This window comes from Ananas comosus, linkage group 14 (assembly GCF_001540865.1).
Source record: "Ananas comosus cultivar F153 linkage group 14, ASM154086v1, whole genome shotgun sequence".
In the NCBI taxonomy this organism is placed as follows: domain Eukaryota; kingdom Viridiplantae; phylum Streptophyta; class Magnoliopsida; order Poales; family Bromeliaceae; genus Ananas; species Ananas comosus.
The window spans coordinates 6,166,623-6,188,335 of NC_033634.1; the positions used below are offsets into that span (position 1 = coordinate 6,166,623).

Sequence of the window (21,713 nt, forward strand, 5' to 3'; positions counted from 1 at the left end):
GTGAATTGTTGTGCTTGTGTGCATGTCTAGGCATTGGATTCCTTTTAAAGTGTGTGTATTTATAATCAAATATGAGATCACTCTAATTTAGCGTTCATTTGAAGTTGTGTATTCATTTATAACCTAATATGGTTGTATTTATGGATAATTTTTATTATTTTATATTATATATACCATTTTTATATAGTAATTGCTTGAGGGTGAAAAGCAGTTCAGTGCACAAAAATGACTTGTTATTCGTTTGCTGCTTGGGTTCATAGCTAAGAATTTCCTTTAAATTTTCTTGCTAAATTAATTCTTTCTTCACCTTCCCTTCTCATTTTGTATTGTTTTAGTCCACCTAAGCAAATAGGATTATCACTTCACCATCAAATAATGTTTAACCTTACTATGACGCATTTTCATATGATTTAATGACATTTTTGACTTATAGAAAATAAACTAGTTAAGGGTCCCGCACGATGCTGCGGGTAGTTATTTTAAAATTTAATTTTGAAAATTAGTTATAAAAATTAATTTCAGAATAATTATGAAAATATTATGCACAAATTACGAAATAATTTTAAATAAATGTAGCTATCTTTCCTAATATAAAAAATATAAGGAGTTTTCTCAATAATAAGATATTTTGAAATAGTTCTTGTCACGTTTCGAATTACACATTTTTTCGGTCATGCCAACAGATCCGTCGTATACATAGAAATTTTTTCTGTATACGAAGCGATAGCTGTACCTGTAAATAAATCAAACTACAACCACAAGGTAATGAGTTGCTAAACTGAAAATATATATATATATATATATATATATATATATATATATATATATATATATTTATATAATGCGGCTAGGAATCCTTATGGAAGCACGGAGGGCCTCTGTGCTTCTCACATTGTTTTTCGATGTTCGGACTTTGAATCGACGATCGCTCCGTTAGACTTGATCTAGAGTATTTGAAGTATCTAGAAAATAAATTTTGCGATTTTCGATATCATTTGCCTAGTGATCGAAGTGGCTCAAAATCAACGGCTGGAAATAAAAATCTTACAAAATATGATGATATGACATTAAAATTTTAGATCAAAGTTATTGATCTTGTTTTATATGGTATAAAGAATTTTCTATCAAAATTTCACGTGATTTGGATATTTCTACACCGTTAAACTTGCAACCGGCTCACCATGGCCATTAAAATTATTGATTTTGAACCCCTTCGATCACTAGGCAAATGATATCGAAAAATCACAAAATTTATTTTCTAGGTACTTCAAATACTCTAGATCAACTCTAACGGAGCCGATCGTCGATTCGAAAGTCCGAACATCGAAAACAACTTGGAAGCACGGAGGGCTCCGTGCTTCCATAAGCATACCAGCCCACTCTCTCTCTCTCTCTCTCTCTCTCTCTCTCTCTCTATATATATATATATATAAGGGTTAAATGCATACAGGTCCCTGCAAACATAGTCAATTGCGGAAATATCCCTGCAAAACGGAAACTCTATAAGTTATCCCTGCAAAAGTCTAAAGTTATGCAGATATGTCTCTCTGATTAACATCTGTTAGAGAACTGTTTATTTTTTAACAGTTTTCATGTGCAATGACCATTTTGCCCTCACAAATATATCCCTCCAAAAGCATCTTCCCCCTCTCTTTCTCTTCCTCTTCCTCTTTGGGCCGCCGGAGTGGATGGCGGCGACGGCGCGGGTCGAGCTCGCCGGCGACAAAGAAGAGGGAAGAGAAAGAATAAGAGGAAGAAAAAAAGGGAAGAGGAAGAGGGAGAGGAAGAGGGAAGAGAAAGATGAAGAGGGAAAGGGTTCGTCGCCGCGCGCCGCCGCCGCATCTCCTCCCTCGCCGGCGACGAAGAAGAGGGAAGAGGAAGAGGAAGAGGAAGAGGAAAAGAAAGAGGGAGAGGAAGAAGAAGAGGGAGAGGGTTCGCCGTCGCCGTCGCATCTTCTCCCTCGCCGGCGATGAAGGAGAGGGAAGAGGAAGAGGGAGAGGAAGAAGAATGGAGAAAAGGGAAGAGGGAGAGGAAGAAGGAGGAAAAGAAAGAGAAAGGGTTCGCCGTCGCCGCCGTCGCTGCCGCCCTCGCCGGCGACGAAGAAGAGGGAAGAAGAAGATGAGGAAGAAGAAGAAGGGTAGGATCGTAAATTTACTTTATAATTAACCATGGTTAAGTACTTTAACCGTGGTTAACGAAAATTTTCTAACAGTCCTTAACGGCAGGGACATACCTGCATAACTTTAGACTTTTGCAGGGATAACTTATGGAGTTTCCGTTTTGCAGGGGTATTTTCGCAATTCACTATGTTTGCAGGGACCTGTATGCATTTAACCCTATATATAAAGCAGGACTGCTGTGCTCTCAGGAGCACGAAGGCCTCCGTGCTCCTGAGAGCACAGCAGCCTTGCTCTCTCTCTCTCTCTCTATATATATATAATCTCGAGGGGTTCACGTACATACAAAAAGTCTATAACATCACTCGCTTCAACGAGTACCGAGACAACAACCATATGTACATAAATACCCCAAAACTACTTGTGAAAGGTACTCCTTTAGTCCTGCAACTCGTCTGGAAGGGATCTAGCTCGTAACTCACTTCCCACGATCAGAATCAGGAACAACAGCAGCCGCAGAAGAAGGCTCTTCAAAATGGGGTTAACAACTGGGTGTGAGAACTACTGCAAAATGAAGTAATCATCAGTGGTACCGCTATCGACCTCAACGGCTCACCCACTAAGTCTACAGAAAGTATGCAGGAAGATAGTAAAGGAAGCTGGTACAAACTCTACAGTTATATGCCACTATACTATCGGTAACCAACACTAGCTATCTGTAGATATAAATATGATGCAATCTCTGACCCAATCTCACTAGGGACTGTGAACACACCCGTTCCGCCTGCCGAAGCTACACCAACTACCATCACGCTGGGTTGTTGGTAGAGAGCAAGTCCAACCAGAACACTACGACAACAACGCAAAAGCACTAAGCCCGACTCCGGAGTGGCACTTGTGGACGCTACCAAACCGAGTATGCAAGCGTATCTCTGCTGAGCTCAATCAGGCTCTCACAGGCTATAATCAAAGCAAATGAGTCTAACTGGTCTACAACCAAAACTAACGTGCCCTTAGCACAATCTGATGCAAATATAGAAATCTGGGTCCATCGTCAACCACGACGACACCCGACAGTCTGAAACAGTTTACACACTACTGTAAAATAAGCTCGGCATCCCAGCACGAGCGTAAACTCATCCTACACTAATCTGAGTATCCATCGCATACTAACAGCGACGATACAATAGAACCACAGTTCCTAAAGCTAAATCTGGTAATTTTCAGAAATGATAGTGTAGGTTCTAAATGTTTTCTCCTAAGTCAATTCCAAAGTCCAACATGTAAAATTAAACTACTAGCTTAACTTCAAATTCAGATATAAACATTAATTCATGAATTCGAGTGCTAGCAAGAAAAATAGACGGATGATATATGTCGACAAATACTAAAACTTAGAAGATATTCCGACGATTTCAGTAAACTTCAACCCACCTTAAAATGCTCGTCCAACAACTGCGAGAAGTCGAAAGGAGAGGAAATCCCGCGCTCGCCTGGCCTCCAACGACGGTACCACAACGCACGCACGCTCGAACGGCTCTCCGGTGCAACGTCGACGTCAATCCGAGCTCCAACCGTGGCCTCCACCAAGCACATATCTAAAGCTAGAGAGAGAGAAGAAGAATAATTAAGCTCCCTCACTGCCTCTCTATCCTGATTAAAGGATAAGATTGAAAGGATAAAGGCAACAAAAGACCAAAAGGCCCCTCATCTACTCAAACATCTAGCTGGAGTACTGGTACCAGCTCGATGCCGTACCGGTACTCAGCATCAATTATCGCAACCCGAGAGCAGCAGTTCGAAAATTACACTGGGGTACCGGTACTCCCCTGCGTGGTACCGGTACTCAATTCTGAAAACCTGCACTTTGCAGATTTCAATGCCAAAACTCTGTTCTCGCGTCGCGCTGAGTCCGTTTTGCATCCATTTCGCGCCAAAACGATTCGGACTTATCCCAACACTCTCCAGATATGTCGACAAGTCTCAGATGCTGAAATCTCACGACTGCAGAACACCAGGGATGTTACAGTTCTTCAACTTTATTAAATATTTTCTCATTTTATTCTTTTTTGTTTGATTTGATATTACTAATTTTGTAAGGTTATCTATAATATTTCTAATATTTTCAGGGGTACGAATGAAATTATCCCATACTAATTATTCTAAATACAACCGTATGTCTAAGGGATTGAGAAATAATATATGGTGCAATAAGTACATTAAAAAATTTTAGTTGGCATGGTAGTCCCCCATTAGTTAGTAAAATAATTTTTAGTAGGTATCGTAGTCTCCCAGTAGTTAGTGAATGAGAAGGGAAATCATTACTTGTGATTCTCGTAAATTAACTTTCGTCAAATATAAAATTAACTTAAGCTGTATCAATCTTTTTTTTATTTTTTAATATACAATTTATATCTGAATGCTCAATATTATAAAATTAACATTTATATCTAATACCAATAGTCTAAATTATTTAACATTTATTTATATATTTTACATTTTATAAAAATAAATAGTAAATTATATAATAAATTATTATATAATAATATATCTATATAAAAATAAAATACTACTTATAATAAATAAATATATATTTATAAATAAAATTATATATATATATAGAATTAGGCTAAAATACTATCTATAATATTGGAGCTCCGGTACTATAGTCTTGTTTTCGATCTTAGTGTGTTCAAATTAACGATCCACACCGTTAAATATGATTTAGGGTGTATGAAGTTTTTAGAAATAAAATTTTAGGCTTTTTTTGACATCCTTTACTTAGTAAATAAATTATATCAAAATGGACGGTGGAAATTGAATAAACTTTAAAATTTGAGCATAGGACTTTTAAATTTAAGATCAAGAATATTAACGCCCCCGGTCTCACTCTCCCCCCTGACGCACCCGGCCCCCGCGGGCCGTCCCACAAAACAACAAGAAAACCCTCTACCACCTCCGGTCACCCCCCGCTGCCCCGGTCCTCGCGCTCCGCCCCCTCCTCTCCTCTCGCCACACCCCTCACGCTACTCCTCCCTCCTCCTCATCTTCTCTCTCCTCTCTCTCTCTCTCTCTTCTCTATATATAATATATATATATATATATATATATATATATATATATATGAATGAAAGGGAAGTCCACCGTGGACCTCCTCTTTGTGGTCCACGAGGCCGAAGTGGCCTCGTGGACCCCGTGAAAACCACCAATATAAGCCGCAATTTTTTTTCGGCTCCGCGCAGCCGGCACGTGCCCCCCGCCCGCGCCGCGCTCTTCGCGGTCCGCATCCGCGCTGAGCCCACGCCCTCGCGCAACCCGAGCCACGCCCGGCGCCCCGCGCCGCACCCTCGCCCCGCGCCGCGCAGTGCCGTCCCGCCGCGGCCGCGCACGCTCCCGCTCCCGCTCGCGCCCAAGCTCCCACGTGTCGACGTTAAGAATAATATATATACTAGTTAAGGCCCGCATGATGCGGCGGGAAAGTATTACTACAGTAAATTATTATATATATATATATATATATATATATATATATATATATATATATATATAATATATATATATATATATATATATATAGTTGAGTACTATGTTTTTTATAAGTATAGATCTCTTCCTACTTATAAATTTTTAGATAATTTTGAATTTAAATTTAAAATTTTGATTTTATTATTTGGCGACTAAAGTGAAAAATAAAGGTTCAGATACTAAAATTAACATGCAAAAAAAAACTAAATAGGCGATGGCATGATACATCGTTAAATCTAAAACCTTTAACCGTGTCATTTTATTGCGATGAAATCAAGAGATTTAAAACTTTGATTACAAAAAAAAAAATAAGGACAAAAAAAAACAATGAAAGGCTTGGGACCAATATGCAATTAATTTTTAAAAATTATACTGTATGCCAACAACTCCCAAAATAAGGGAAGGTCTTTTTTAGAATTCACAATTCATCTTTATATAATAATAATAATAATAATAAATAAAGTTAAATCAAGAAATTTAAAAATTTGATTGTAAAAAAAAATGAAGTACCAAACTAAAATAGTGAAAAGTTTAGGAACCAATTGCAATTTATTTTTAAAAATTGTATGTGGGCCCCACCTTCCCCAAAATAAGGGGGGGCTTGAAACCGGTTGGGAATTCATGTTCTGAGAAAACTTCAAGGGAAATCAAAAAAAAAAAAAAAAAAAAAAAAAAAAAAAAAAAAAAAAAAAAAAAAAAAAAAAAAAAAAAAAAAAAAAAAAAAAAAAAAAAAAAAAAAAAAAAAAAAAAAAAAAAAAAAAAAAAAAAAAAAAAAAAAAAAAAAAAAAAAAAAAAAAAAAAAAAAAAAAAAAAAAAAAAAAAAAAAAAAAAAAAAAAAAAAAAAAAAAAAAAAAAAAAAAAAAAAAAAAAAAAAAAAAAAAAAAAAAAAAAAAAAAAAAAAAAAAAAAAAAAAAAAAAAAAAAAAAAAAAAAAAAAAAAAAAAAAAAAAAAAAAAAAAAAAAAAAAAAAAAAAAAAAAAAAAAAAAAAAAAAACTGTGTTAAGAATTTTAAGACAGATTATGAATTTTAATAGATTCCAAGAAACATGCAAGAGAAACAAAAAACTAAGTTTTGGCAATATTCAAATCCTAGCAAACTAACCAAATCTTTCCGTTCAATTAGCGTAAACGATAAGACCGTCTGAGCCGCAATAGATAGAGCATCATCATCAATCAATACAAATAATGAAAGTTGATAATGTACGGCGCCCTCCCCGCGTTTCGCGGGGGCTTCTGCGCTCGCGAGGAAGAGAGAAAGAGAGAGAGAGAAGAGAGAGAGCAGACAGAGAGAGAGAGAGGGAGAGAGAGCAGACAGAGAGAGAGAGGGAGAGAGAGAGCAGACAGAGAGAGAGAGAGAGAGAGGGAGAGAGAGCAGACAGAGAGAGAGGGAGAGAGAGAGCAGACAGAGAGAGAGGGAGAGAGAGATAGAGAGAGCAGATAGAGAGAGAGAGAGGTACAGAGAGAGGGGGGACACGGGGGCCCCAAGGGCCCGCGCGTAGAGAGAGAGGGGGGACACGGCGGGCCCAGGGTACCCGACCCGTGCCCCCCGCGCGCGGGGGCGCACGGGAGAGAGAGAGATAGAGAGAGAGAGAGAGAGAGAGAGAGAGAGGGGACACAGGGGGGACCAAGGGGCCCGCGCGCGCGGGAGAGAGAGTCTCTCTCTCTCCCGCCACCTCTTTACCTCTCCCTCACCCTCTGCTCTCTCCCTCTCCCACCACGACCCCCCTTTCTCCTCTGCTCTCTCCCTCTCTCTCCCCCCCTCTCTTCCCCTCTTTTCCTCCCCCCCCTCTCTCTCTCTCTCTCTCTCTGCCCCTCTCCCCAGTGCGGGCGGGCGGGCGGCGGCGGGGGAGGAAGCGCGGGCGCGTGGCAGCGGGAGGCAGGGGCGCGGGCGCGGGCAGGCGGCAGCGGGAGGCGGAGGAGCGGGCGAGGGCGCGGGGCCGCGCCGACGCTAACGCGGGCGCGGACCGAGGGCCTCCCTGCGGGCGCGGCGCGGGGCGCCGGCGCCGGCGCGGGGTGGCAGGCAGGACGGGCTCGAGGGGGCTGGCACGGGCGCGGGGCGCGGGGCGCAGGGAGGTGCTTGCGCGCGGGGCAGGGCGCGGCTCGGGGGTGCGGGGAGCTGGCGGTGCGGGCGAGCCGGGCGGGGCGCGGCGCGGGCATGCGGGGCGCGGGCACGGCGCGAGCACCGGGTTGGGGGGGGCGCGTTGGGGAGAGGGGCTGAGGGAGAGAGGGGAAGAGAGAGAGAAAGAGAGACGCTGGGAGAGAGAAAGAGAGAGAGAAAGAGAGAGCAGAGAGAGAGAGCCAGGTGGAGAAAGACAGAGAGGGAGACTGGGAGAGAAAGGGAGAGAGGAGAGAGAGATTTTAAAATTTTAATTTCTGAATTTTATATTTTTATATTTAAAACTGTTAGCATACAATATTTTTTCCAATTTTTAAATTTTAAAGTTTAAAATTTTTAATTTCTAAACTCTATAAATTTAATTAATTAATTAAATTTATCAATAATGTTATATAATATATAATTATTAATAATTATATATTAATTTTATATTAATAATATATAATTATAATTATTAATAATTATTAATAATTTTTTAAACTAATCCTCGGCCGCGACGGCGCGCTCAAGCTCTCCGACTTCGGGCTCGCCGCCCTCGCGGAGCAGCGCGGCCCCGACGGGCGCCTACGTACGGCGTGCGGGGCCCCGGCCTATGCGGTACTGTTTATTAATGGCTCTGAGACTTTCTCTTGGGTGTGTTAGATGCCATAGGAGCTTTAATTTCATTTATTTATTGGAAGGGCCCATAGGATTAGTTTGTTTTAATTGTACGAACATATATTTTTTCTACGGCATTTCATCCTCTCTCTCAGCTTCATTTTTTTTTTTATTTCTTTTGAGATGCTCTTTGGATGCAAGATAGTAATCAGTGCTCATTTTGTGAAAACGGAGTTGCTTTTCCAAGATAAATTATGTGAGATTTGGACTGTGTTTGTAGAATTTATTAGTGTGCAGCGAAAGAAGTTAACTTGAAAATGAGTTTTTATTCCCCCTTATTTGTGTTAGTCCCACTGGATTATTTATCTGAGTATCAAATTGTAAAATGAAGTGAATCGTACACTTCTAGGCTTTTTCAAGCATGTGGTAAATTTCTGGATTTCACTTCTATGCTACGGGTACGACGGGCGCGCGCCGAAGCGGTGGTCGTGCGGAGTCATCCTCTTCGTGGTCCTCGCGGGACAGCTCCCCTTCGACGACGCCACATCCACTCATGTATCGGAGGATCCACCGGCGCGACTGTGCGTTCCCGCCCTGGGTCCCCCCCCTTTGCAACACCTTATCTCCCTCTACGCGCGATGCAGCCTTCCGTCGCCGCCCGCATGGTGTTCGACGAAATCCCCCAATTATAAAGTATATATATATATATATATATATATATATATATATATATATATATATATATATATATATAATATATAAAATAATAATAATAATAATAATAATATAATAATAATATACATATATTTAGAGAGAGAGATAGAATATATATTCTCTCTTTCTCTTCTTCTTTTTTTTTTCCCTTTCCAAAATTTTTTTTAGTATTGTGATTCACATACAAAAAAATAAAAATTTAAATTTAAACTTTAAATTTAAATACAACAATTAAAATTTGAATATTATATAAATATATATATATATATAGAGAGAGAGAGAGAATTATAAAAATATATATATAATAAATATATATTTATAAATAATATATATATATATATATAGAGAGAAAGAGAGGGAGAGAGAGAATTATATATATATAATTATAAATTAAATTTTAAAAATCCAAATATTAAATTCTAAATATTGAAATTTCAATTTGATATATTAAAATTTAAATTTTAAGCTTCAACATTTTATATTCTAAATTTAAATTTAAATTTTAAATAATAAAATATTTTAAAATTTAAATATTTAATTATTTATTTTAATTTTTTTTCGTATATTTCCCGCTGCGAAGTGCGGGTCTTCACTCGTTCACATTAATTTATAACACTCACATAGTAATGAACTAAATACTACTTATTGCAATCACATTTATAAGAAAAGGTTTTTTTTTTTTTTCGTCAATCAGAAGTAAAGTCTTTTTTTTTTTTGGCAAACCAAATTAATCACCGCCACTCCGAAACCCAAAACTTCAGACTCTAAACTCAATAAACAAATCAATTTACAAAAACGTATTACTATTTAATAAACAAAATTCAAAAATTTGTTAAAGAATGGCACAACTGTTATAAATAATTGAATATGATCCCACATTAATAAAATACCAACATTTAAATTATATCAACGTTGTATTACGCACATTAATTTTACGTGATAACCATCTCGCCCAATAACCGTCTTGATGGGAGACAGTTATCTATAAGGGGCAGACGTCAGTTTGAATGGGTTATCTAAGCCAAGCCCCCCTAAAAAAAAAAAAAAAAAAAACACAGAACACACACCATTGCTTCGGAGGGATAATTGGCTAGAAAGATTCCGTTTTCGTCGGACGTTCAACAGACGTATACAAAATCATCGTCTTCATCAATGGCTTAAGGTATGTTCGTTTACTATCACGTTTCCCGATATCGCACGAATTACATTTCGTGTTTAAAGTTTAGGGATCGTCAGTTTCTTCGAATAATTGTTTTAACATTTGGTATTAGAGCCGATAATCTCTGCCTTGATGTTTAACGTATGATTTGCGTTGAATTATTGTGTTTTGGGTGAATTTCGTGGGAATTTTTGGCTACACCGTTTTTTTTGGGGTTTTTTGGCCGCGAGAATTTTTGACCGATTCCGGTCGAATTCCGGCAAATCGCAGCACAGTTTCGGAACCATAGGGTCGTCTAACGATGGGGAACAAAACCCTAAAGGTATCTTGGTTTTGGTTGTTCGGCGGAGATGAATTTCGGAAAGAATTTGCGGATTAGGATTTTATTTATTTATTTATTTTCATTCTCTTTTATGCTGCACCAAAATTACTGTTATGCCCCTGCCCTCTTGGTTTTACCCTTCTGCCCCAAATTTAATTTATTTACGGTTTTACCCATTCAATTAATTTACAGTTTAGTCCATACCCACGTAAATTTACACATTTGCCCTTATATGCAATATTAAGTATATTTTGCATGACATTACATGTCTCGTGATCTATATATTTTTTATTATTAATTAGAGTTTAGCCACAGCAACTCTAATTGATTAAATTATATATTAAGAGCCTCTAGATCACATATAATAATTGACATTTGCTTATAATTAATTGTATTAATAGAATGAATTTTATCCCACAGGAATTTTCATTATATTAATATGATTAATTAGGTTGAAATATCATATTATTTTTCTTAATTTCCCCACAGGGATTAGGAGAAAGGAATATCATATGATAGTTTCATCATACAGTTTTTATGAATCTATTATAAATTAGAAACTTAGCCCACAGGTAGTTTTTGATGTTATTTGATTCATATTGTATGACATGTTTTGCATGGGTAAAACATGTATCAAGTGAATTTGCCTCAAATATTGTGACGTAAGCATGCTTATTTGTTTTGTTTATTATGCAGTTTTACCACCTGTGAATATCTCTGATATTAATGTTCCTGAGTTGAACGGTGACAACTATAAAGCTTGGAAGGAGTTAATTCTTCTTCAATTGGGGTGTATGGACATTGATTATGCTATTCGAAAAGATGAACCACCTGCTGTTACTGAAACTAGCACTCCAGCTGAAGTTTCTCTTTATGAACAATGGGAGCGGTCTAACAGCCTTAGTGTAATGTTCATAAGGAGTAAACTTTCTGCTAGTATTCGTGGTTCAGTTGCTCAGCATAATAATGCTAAGGATTTGCTGGTGGCTATTGATGCGCAATTTGCGTCTTCGGAAAAGGCCCATGCCATGACCCTAATCATGAAGTTTTCATCGTTGAGGCTTACCAGTGTTAGAGGTGTGCGTGAGCACATTATGAAATGAGGGATATTGTGGCTCAGCTCAAGAACCTTGAGGTTGAGATACCTGAATCCTTCCTTGTATATTACATTCTGAACTCACTTCCTCAGCAGTATACACCTTTTAAGATCTCTTATAACACACATAAGGAGAAGTGGTCAATTAATGAACTCATGACGATGTGTGTTCAAGAGGAAGAAAGACCGCTTATGGAAGTGGGAGAGAGTGCTCATTTGGCAACACAAGGAAGGCAAAAAGGGCAAGGCAAGCGTAAGGGAAAGGGTAAAATACCTCCCCAAGCTGACATTAAGAAGGAATCCAAATGCTTCTTCTGTAGAAAGAGGGGGCATATAAAGAAGGATTGCGTCAGATATAAAGCCTGGCTTGAGAAGAAAGGTAATCCAATCTCTTGTGTTTGTTATGAATCTAATATGACTGATGTGAGTCACAACACTTGGTGGATTGATTCTGGATCTATAATCCATATTTCGAATTCCTTGCAGGGCTTTCAAAGCCACAGGAAGCCGGTGGGAAGTGAACACTGCATCTATTCAGGAAACAAGATGCGTTCGCATGTAGAAGCTATCGGGACATGCAGTTTAGTCCTATATAGTGGCTTTGTTTTAAATTTGGAAAGAACCTTCTATGTACCTAGTTTCTCTAGAAACTTGATTTCAGTTTCAAGACTTGTATCGTTTGGTTATTCCTTTCACTTTTCAGATTCGACTTTCAGTTTATCGTATAAATCTAAAATTGTTGGGAATGGTATCTTGTCTGATGGTCTTTTTCGAATTAATTTGCAAGACAATGCCTTTTATAATGCGATACATGTTCATGATAACGCTGGTATAAAACGATGTGTTGTGAAAGAAGATTCCTCTGCTTTGTGGCATCGGAGATTGGGACATATCTCCATAGATAGAATTAAGCGATTGGTAAATGATGGAGTACTCAGTGCATTAGATTTTACTGATTGTGATACTTGCGTGGACTGCATAAAGGGAAAGCAGACCAACAAGTCAAAGTAAGGTGCCAAGAGGAGTACGGAAATATTGGAAATCATACATACAGATATTTGTTGTCCAGATATGGACTCATATTGTCAGAAATATTTCATCACCTTTATAGACGATTACTCACGTTTGATCTATCTCTACTTGCTTTATAATAAGCACGAAGCATTGGATGCCTTTAAAGTGTTTAAGGCCGAAGTAGAGAAACAATGCGGTAAGCAAATTAAAATTGTGAGATCAGATAGAGGTAGGGAATACTATGGTAGATACATTGAAGATGGACAAGCACCTGGTCTGTTTGCGAAATTTCTTCAAGAGCATGGGATAGTTGCCTAATACACTATTCCTGGTTCTCCGGACCAAAATGGTGTGGCAGAAAGAAGAAATCGAACTTTGTTGGATATGGTGCGTAGTATGCTTAGCAACTCAAAACTTCCTAAGTCCTTGTGGAATGAAGCTCTTAAGACGGCAGTATACATATTGAACCGAGTTCCGACCAAGGCTGTCCCAAAGACTCCTTTTGAGTTATTCAAAGGTTGGAAACCGAGTTTGCGACATGTACACGTTTGGGAATGCCCGTATGAAGTGAGAATCTATAATCCACAGGAAAAGAAGTTAGACCCAAGGACTATAAGTGGGTATTTCGTTGGATATACCGAAAAGTCCAAGGGATATAGATTTTATTGTCCATCTCATACCACTAGGTTGTGGAATCGAGAAATGCGAAGTTTCTTGAAAATGACTTGATTAGTGGGAGCGATCGATTTCGAGACCCTGTTCTTGAGAAAGATCATTCAGATGCTCGACCTTCCACTTCAAGTACCAGATTGATTGTTATTCATAACGCCCCTCCAGTTCAAATGGCTATTGAACAACCAATCATTGAAGCTCCACAACCTGCTGATATTGATCTAGTAGATCCAACTGTTCACCACTTACCAGAAACTGATGAGCAACTAGTTGAACAACACGCTCCTCAAGAGAATGTTGATACAACATTAAGGAGATCTGCTAGAATGAAGAAGTCAGCAATTCCTAGTGACTACATTGTGTACCTGCAAGAATCTGATTATAATATTGGAGCTGAGAATGATCCTGAAACGTTTTTGCAAGCAATGAATTGCGACAATTCCAATTTATGGTTCAATGCCATGAAGGAAGAGATGAGTTCTATGGCATCTAACGCAGTTTGGGATTTGGTTGAGTTGCCCAATGGTAAGAAGGCCATTGGTTGTAAGTGGGTCTTCAAAATTAAGAAAGACTCATTAGGCAACATAGAGAGATATAAAGTCAGACTCGTCGCCAAAGGATTCACTCAAAAGGAAGGAATTGATTACACGGAGACTTTTTCTCCTGTATCTAAAAAGGATTCTCTTCGCAGTACAAAGCATAAAATAAATTTTGAGCATCAAAACAAAATATTCAAGATGGTTCTACTATGCTCAATGAAAATACTACAATAGACCGTGATAAATGAATAAAAAAACAAAATCCAAATAATCCTGAAAAGAATATGCAGGCTGGAAAATTAGTCAACAGGATCTTCAAAAGGGATGCAAACTAAAAATTTGCTCAAAACATCAGTTATATAAGTTTCAATTATTATAACCTATATGAATCATCTTTCATAGAGCACTTCTTAGTAGGAATAAAATACAACTAATGTTCCATTTTCATACTGACGAAAATCATGAAGACTATAAAAAATTTGCAAGAATTTTGCAGAATGAATGTAGCAGAACTCAAACTATTATTTCAAATGAAATTCTTTATGAGGCAAAATTACATGCTGATGGAGATTGAAAGCAACTTCAAATGCTATTTGGTGGACAAAGAACTCAATTTGCAGACTCCTCAAAAGGAATGGTTAGAAAATAGCTTACTCTCAAGATAGTCATCATAAAGAGCACAATGATCAGATTAGCTGTACCAAATAAAGTACACAAAGCACCAATTAACATAGTTTGGAGTGGCAGATAGAGAAGTGGGAAACTAAGGCTTCAAGTTTTGTCTGATCTGCTAGAAACAAAATCAAGAATTAAAGAAGCTGTATGAATGTTGGGTTTTCATTGGTGATTTTATTGTAGAGAGTTTGATTGTGGTCCATTACATAGTTCTAATAAAATGACTTTCTAGGATAGTGCATTCCAGGTCCAGTTTAGATATGGGATTACTTGTTTCTTGTTGCTCAATTATAGACATCTGTTTGTGCCTCTCAACAGCCAAGTGAACCAACAATTCCTTGAGCAAGTTGGTGGACGCATGGACGGATAAATCATTCCTGCATCGGAATAGGCCATATAATGCTTTGTTTACCTGTGAGTTCTGTTGTGAAATGGCACTCAAATAAGTCCGTATTGTCAATTTAGGAAATGCTAGAACCAATGTAAATTTACATGATTGTTGCACAGTTGTTTTTTACATGAATTTTTTTTTGCCAGAAATAATCTTAGAAGATAAGAGTGTTCAACAAAGAAAAAGAGAAACAAAACTCTTGATTCAGTACAAAGCAGGAAAAAAAATTTGAGCATCAAAACAAAATCTTCAAGATGGTTCTATTATGCTCAATGAAAATACTATAATAGACCATAACAAATGAATAAAGAAACAAAATCCAAAGAATCCTCAAAAGAATATGCAGACTGAAAACTTAGCCAACAGGATCCTCAAAAGGGATGCAAACTAAAAATTTGGTCAAAACATCAGTTATATAAGTTTCAATCATTATAACCTATATGAATCATCTTTCCTACGGCACTTCTTAGTAAAAATAAAATACAACTAATGTTCCATTTTCATGCTGGTGGAAATCATGAAGACTATCAAAATTTTGCAAGAATTTGGTGGGATGAGTGTAGCAGAACTAAAGATATTATTTCAAATGAAATTCTTTATGAAATAAAAGAATAAAATTACATGCTGATGGAGATTAAAAGCAACTCCAAATGCTACTCGGTGGACAAAGCACTAAACTTGCAGGCTTCTCAAAAGGAATGGCCAGAAAATAGCTTAGTTTCAAAATAATCATCAGAAAGAGCACAATGATCAGATTAGCTGTAGCAAATAAGGTATACAAAGTATTAATTAACATAATTTGAAGCGACAAATAGAAGAGCGAGAAGCTAAGGCTTCAAGTTTAATCTGATCTGCTAGCAACAAAATCAAGAATTAAAGAAGTAAAATCAAGAAGTAAAGAAGCAAAATCAAGAAGTAAAAAATCCGAAAATTAGAAACCATCTAGCAGGTAAATATGTTGATATGCGACTGCTCACTATGCAGAAATTATCAGTGTTCCAGTATCTAATCTAGTTTTAACATCCATAAAGCAAGAAATCCAAAATCAGTGACTCCAAATAGAATATAAACAAACAGTAAATACATTTTTCATTAAAAATTAATTCCACTCCTACACTGCCTCTCTCAAATAAAGAAAATACTTCAGTGTTAGCTGCATATTATGATATTGAAGCTTCAACAGGTTATGTGCATATAAAATGGCCAAATTTGTAGACTTAGATAGGGCTATGCTTTAGCATTAATTTTATGTAGAGGTAGGCAATTAAGAGTCTAATAGTAACTCATAAAATAATTAATTTTACCATGTGAATAGGCAGACAACCAATATATCACTGTCTTTCAATTTCTACAGTACTAGTAAAATCTAAACACTGAAAGTATTAAGAAAACCATGGGCCAAAAAATCTACCTCAGATCAGTATTTTCTCTATTTCCTGTAGAAACCATAACTACTCAAAAAACTAAACTATGTATAGTAGAATAAATCTAGAGAGTATAAAATAACATTCAAAAAAAAATTTAGAAGGCAACGTGGAAAAAGATGGCTCAAATTCAACATTAATTTACATACTAAAATTGTCACGCCCCGAAACCGCTACCACTTTGGCCGGTTCGGGCGCGTCGGACAGACGCCGAACGGACAGCACCTCCCCTGTCCGCCCACAGCTAAACAACGAGATTGTGTATACAAGTGCCCAGGAAAACAACTCGATTACATACACAATCAAACAATGGCGAGAGCACAACCAGTGCTAATTAACTAAAGAGCAAGCATCACAAGTAATAAACAAGTGAATAAAAGAGAGATACTAATTTATTACATCTATTCAACTTTAATACATTTGATTACCTTACATTCTCCCCTCCTTAAAAGGAGTTTCGTCCTCAAAACTAACTCACTTCAAATTCCACTCACAACTCAACTCAACTTATTGAGTAATCGAGGGTCCCAATGCACCTTCCCACTCCGGAGTGGCCCATCACCTATCGGAACAATCCAAAGGTCCACTATAGAGAATGTGAGAAAAATAGTTTCTACTCTCCTCTTCAAGTGCAAATCAAACTTTGTGGCGTATATGTTATGACCTTGGTGATACAGAACTCCTCAGAAACCTTATGGTATGAGAGCATTCCTTTTATTCTGAATTAGTATTTTGTAAGATTTTGCTCATTGATAGGATATTTAGATGCACAGACCAAAAAAAACTAGAGTTCGAATCTCATGATCCAGCATTGGCAGTTTGGCACTCAATGTCTTTTCTCCTTTCAAGAATTGCTATTTGGTAGCTAAATGTGGCTTATTCAAATAATATTTTATGTATTTCAATCAAAGTTTTAAGTGCCCATCGGTACGAGCCGTATCCACCGTGCCGTACCGTGTCAACAAGATATCAGCACGATTCAGACCCTGTGCCGATGGCACGGCTCAGAAACCTCTATTTTTTAAATTAGTAAGTAATTTCCTCAATAAAGTTCAAAAGATGTGATAAAAAGATATAATAAATAGTTAGAATATTTTGTTGCTAAAGATGTGATAAAAAGATATAATGTTATAATGCAGCATGTAGGGCCTCATGGAGGATTCAGCTACTGTGTCTTTCAGCAGCTAATTAAGAACCAACAGTATGCTAAGCTGTTGAGGCTTGGAGAGGAGTTCCAGGATGAGCTAGCAACTTTTCTGAAGGATCATAAAGATTTGTAGTGGCTTAATGAGATATTCTTAAATCAATTCTCCTCTGCTTCAGAAACTCTTCATGCCTCATCTTTGTTTGGCGGTGATGATTCTGGGTTGGTCAGCAAGGAAAATTTTGATCTTTCAGAGGTGAAGAGATTGCCGTCTCTGGCTGAAAGAAGACGATTTCTTAATCTCTCCAAAATTTCAGCTATGGCAGGTTATTTTTTTCTTCAATTAATAGTTGTTTAAAAGTAAATTGTAGCAACTATAGGGTAAAGTTTTGTCAAACAGGCAGTAAAGAGGGCAAGTTTTGGTACAGCAATCAATCCAATGATATTCGTTCTTTTGGTTCAACGGAGTCAAGTTTACGACTTCCTTTTGGATATAAAAATGGCTTAATAGATGTGATACACACTCGTCTGGAGTCTAACAATCGTGTGGAGTTTGGGATCATCAGACGAGTGTTAGTTCTTGTTGGTGTAAAATCCAAAATCTCCAAATCTCATTTAGTTTTATAATTATTCTCATTTATTGTCTTTTATTATGTTAACTAATTGGATGGATTAAATTTAATTTATTCCTCCTTTATTTCACATTAAAGCATGAATTAAATGGAATTAATTATTGGAGTAGAATGTTGGGGTATCCAATGTTCTATTCACACCCTTTTATATAGTACTCTTTCTACTGTTCATGACATGAACATTGCAAAGAGAAACATTGAAGGACATATTTTTTCTATCTATTTGTAAGGACTGAGATTTTTGACTGTGCAACTAAACTCTCGGTTGATGATGTTTATGTGTGTAATTTAATTACATAAGCACTCGTCAAGTTTCGGGAGAAACTGAGCTAAAACGGAGAAGTTACGCAATTATTAGTTTTCACTTAAAGTGAATAGTAACTCCGGTTTTCCGGAGAAGCCACAGAGTAGAGTTGGCTTTCGGCGCGTATCGGACTCCGAGCATAGGACTCCAATAGCTCATTTCGACCGGTTCAGCTGTTCTGGGACTAATGGCGCTGACGGATTTTGAGTTTGATGCACGGATTTCGAGAAAATCCAATAAAACGTGTTTTATATGTAATTGTGCGTGATATTTGGCCTTTTGGACAGAGAGTGGATTTCGTCGCAAATCCGCGACCGTTTGAGGTGAAACGAAATCGTAGCTTTGTTGTCTCCGAGGTGCTGATCGTACTGGTGCAATCCGTTCGCAAATCCGACGGACGGATCTGCGGAGATCGCACGTTGATCGAGGAGAGGTCGGTGAGGGCAAATTGGTATTTTTGCGAAAGTCGCGATATTTTATGTACCGTTTTGTGTGAGATCGCACGTGGAGGGGTATTCACGCATTTTACTCAGGCTGGGATGGATTTAGCTTGAAATAGTAAGTCTAGGTGGACTTTCTTGCAATTTTGCGCCGTACTTATATTGTTTTCTAGGGTTTTTCTTGAGATCCGAGCCCTAGATCATCCTAGTTAACCCTAACCGCACCCCAGCCACGTTCTTGCCTCCCTCTGACCTAGCCGCACGACTCCCGGCCGCCGCCGACTTATCTCCGGCCAGGCACCACCACCCCAGCCTTTTCTTTCCTTCTCCCTCTCTTGTTCCCACCTTCCTTCTCCAGCGTCTTTGACCCGAGCAGGGGGAGGACTCAAAACCTCCTCCCTCGGCCGCCTCCACCCTCCCTCGACCGCAGGCACGCAGCCACCGTCGCCCCGAGCCGCCCGGAGCACCGCCGTAGCCGCTCCAGCCAGCAGCAGCCGCCCCAGCCCGAGCCCAGGCCGAGGCAAGCCTGCGGCCTTTTTCTAAAAGGAGTGATCTGGGAAAAGTGGTTGAATCGTGACACCCGTGAGCTCTAGAGGGGTTATATGCATATTAGAGCGCATGGTACTGTCAGGTGTTGCGGTGCGGACCTCCAGGGCATTGGCTTGAGGTTGCGGTACTGACCAAGAGAGCATTGGTTTCAGATTGGGTACTTTTGGACTTCTTGACCGGTTGACGCTATGTCTATAGCAGCAGTCATTGCATGCATACTTATAGTTCTTACTTATAGTTGTCTTGCTGCTATATGTAGGTATCATGTATGCTTCGGCTAGAGTTACAGTAGCGGTAGCGCGTTATTCAGTCTAGTTCTTACTTTTTTCAGTTTAGTGCTACTGTATTTAGTATATCTGCTCATTACCTTATACATCTTTTGTTTATTATTGTTCCTACTGTATTTCCACTGACCCGTGTATTGTATAGCTCTTCCTGATCCGGTGAGTACTCCTCGCCTTCTTCGGGCTTGCGGTACCACTGGGAGGGGAGACATGTTTACATGTTCTCACCTCCCCCACCATTTTTCAGGTATCGCGGCGATGAATAGTGGGACGAGACGTGAGGTACGTGTGTAGCGGTCGATAGAACTCCGCCCAGGTTATTTCGGTATAGTTATTACTCCTTATTATTTCAGTTGTGTTAGCTTAGATAGTTATATGGTTCAGTATTTTTATTACATTTGAAAAATGGATTTCGTGAATTTAATAAATGAATTTTGTGAAATAAAAGGTTTTCTACCCCTCGTGGTAGCGTTTTTTAAAGAATAAAGGTTTCCGTGTAGGAAACAATTTTCAAAAGTTTTCTGTGGATTTTGCATCTTAGTATTTCAAAACCTGTTTCTGTGTTGGAAAATTTTTAACTGATAGATGTGGATTTATGTTTAAATATCGAATATATAAATGTGAACCTGTGATGTGAATGGTGTATGAATATATAGTTGTTGGTTATTTGTATGTTCATTTGTGTGGTTGTACCTGGGTTACTTCTTGTACTTGTGTGACGCCGTGCAAATATAGGGAGACTCTGTCCGTGTGAACAGTGGATTCCCTGTGTTGTGGCGGATCGGCATACTTTGGGTCAGGCTTTTCAAAAAAAAAAAAAAAAAATTTTCAGACGCTTTTCGCCTATGTTTAAAACTAAAAGGGACCCTGGGGCGTGACACTATATTTTTATCTATTTGACTTTGATCTTTTTGTCATCGGGTGTTGAAAGAGTCTTCGTCAACCTTCTTCCACGATCGTGTTCGCAGGAGAGGAATTCCGGTCGTACCTGGGTGTGTTCCCGTTAATCCGCACGTAAGGACGGGAATAGCCTTAGGGCAGTGCCCGCACGCTTCCGGATCAATTAAGTATTTATTTGGATATAGCAATTATCTGTAGTTGTATTTATAATAAAATTTATTTAGATTTAAATCACAATCAGATTTTCGTTGCGGTATTTGTTCCAACAATCTAAGGCGTATTTCGATTTGATTGTGATTGAAATCTAACGAGTACTAATCCGTATTAAATTAATTTTATATGTATATAATTTGTTTGTTAATTTGTTTGTTAACTTATTTGTAAAATTGGCATTCAAACATAAATTTTCGGAGATTAGCACTTTAACATGTAATTGTATATTATTTAATTTACTGTTGAAATTATAATTATTTGGTGATTATTTAACAAAAATCATTTTGCTTTTACTGTAACTCTTTAAAAAAAAAAACAAAAAAAAAAAAGAGGTTAGATTTCTTTAAGCTTTATTATTAAATATTATTGTTATTGTTTCAATATTGGGATTTGAAACCCACAGTTTGTTTAAGCACATTCTTTGAACAAGTCGTGTAACCAACAGCACACTTTACTGTAATCATTTTGTTTGATGCATATTGCTTGCATTATATTTTGTAATGGAAAGATCTAATTGAGATAAAGTTTAAAAAAATTATTTAGGCCATCTATTTGCTGTTGAACCCCAAACCCATTAGACATGATTAACCTCATGATTTTAAGTTTTGATATATCGCAGACTTGTGGGGGTAAATCTTTTATCTGTTGATAAATTTTGATATTATAATTGCTCTCGTGATTTTATCCTAGTGTTCATCTTAGAAACGAATTTTGCAAATTCTAAGACTGGCAGGTAAATTATTTGAGACATAAATTTATTAGATGGTTATTTTCATAATATTACTTATTTAATTTATCAGATCTGAACAGAACTTTACAGATTATTTGACGAACGGCCTGAATAGGACTAAGGTCCTGGAGTCATCGAGGGGGATGGGACTTGCCCA

General features: G+C 37.9%; 1 protein-coding gene across 1 annotated transcript; it reads left to right on the top strand.

Moving 5' to 3' along the window:
• On the top strand, positions 9,603 to 12,403 carry LOC109720068. Its single transcript, XM_020246947.1, has 3 exons — positions 9,603 to 10,230; positions 11,246 to 12,024; positions 12,132 to 12,403. Exons 2-3 carry the CDS (start codon positions 11,649 to 11,651, stop codon positions 12,164 to 12,166), a joined length of 411 nt encoding a protein of 136 aa, XP_020102536.1. The 5' UTR covers positions 9,603 to 10,230; positions 11,246 to 11,648; the 3' UTR covers positions 12,167 to 12,403.

What these genes read in the sequence shown, in the direction of transcription:
- LOC109720068 (XM_020246947.1), top strand. Translation starts at nt 11,649, where the DNA reads ATGAGGGATATTGTGGCTCAGCTCAAGAACCTTGAGGTTGAGATACCT. An exon ending in AGCCTGGCTTGAGAAGAAAG is followed by an intron (nt 12,025 to 12,131) that starts GTAATCCAATCT and finishes AATTCCTTGCAG; the next exon opens with GGCTTTCAAAGCCACAGGAA.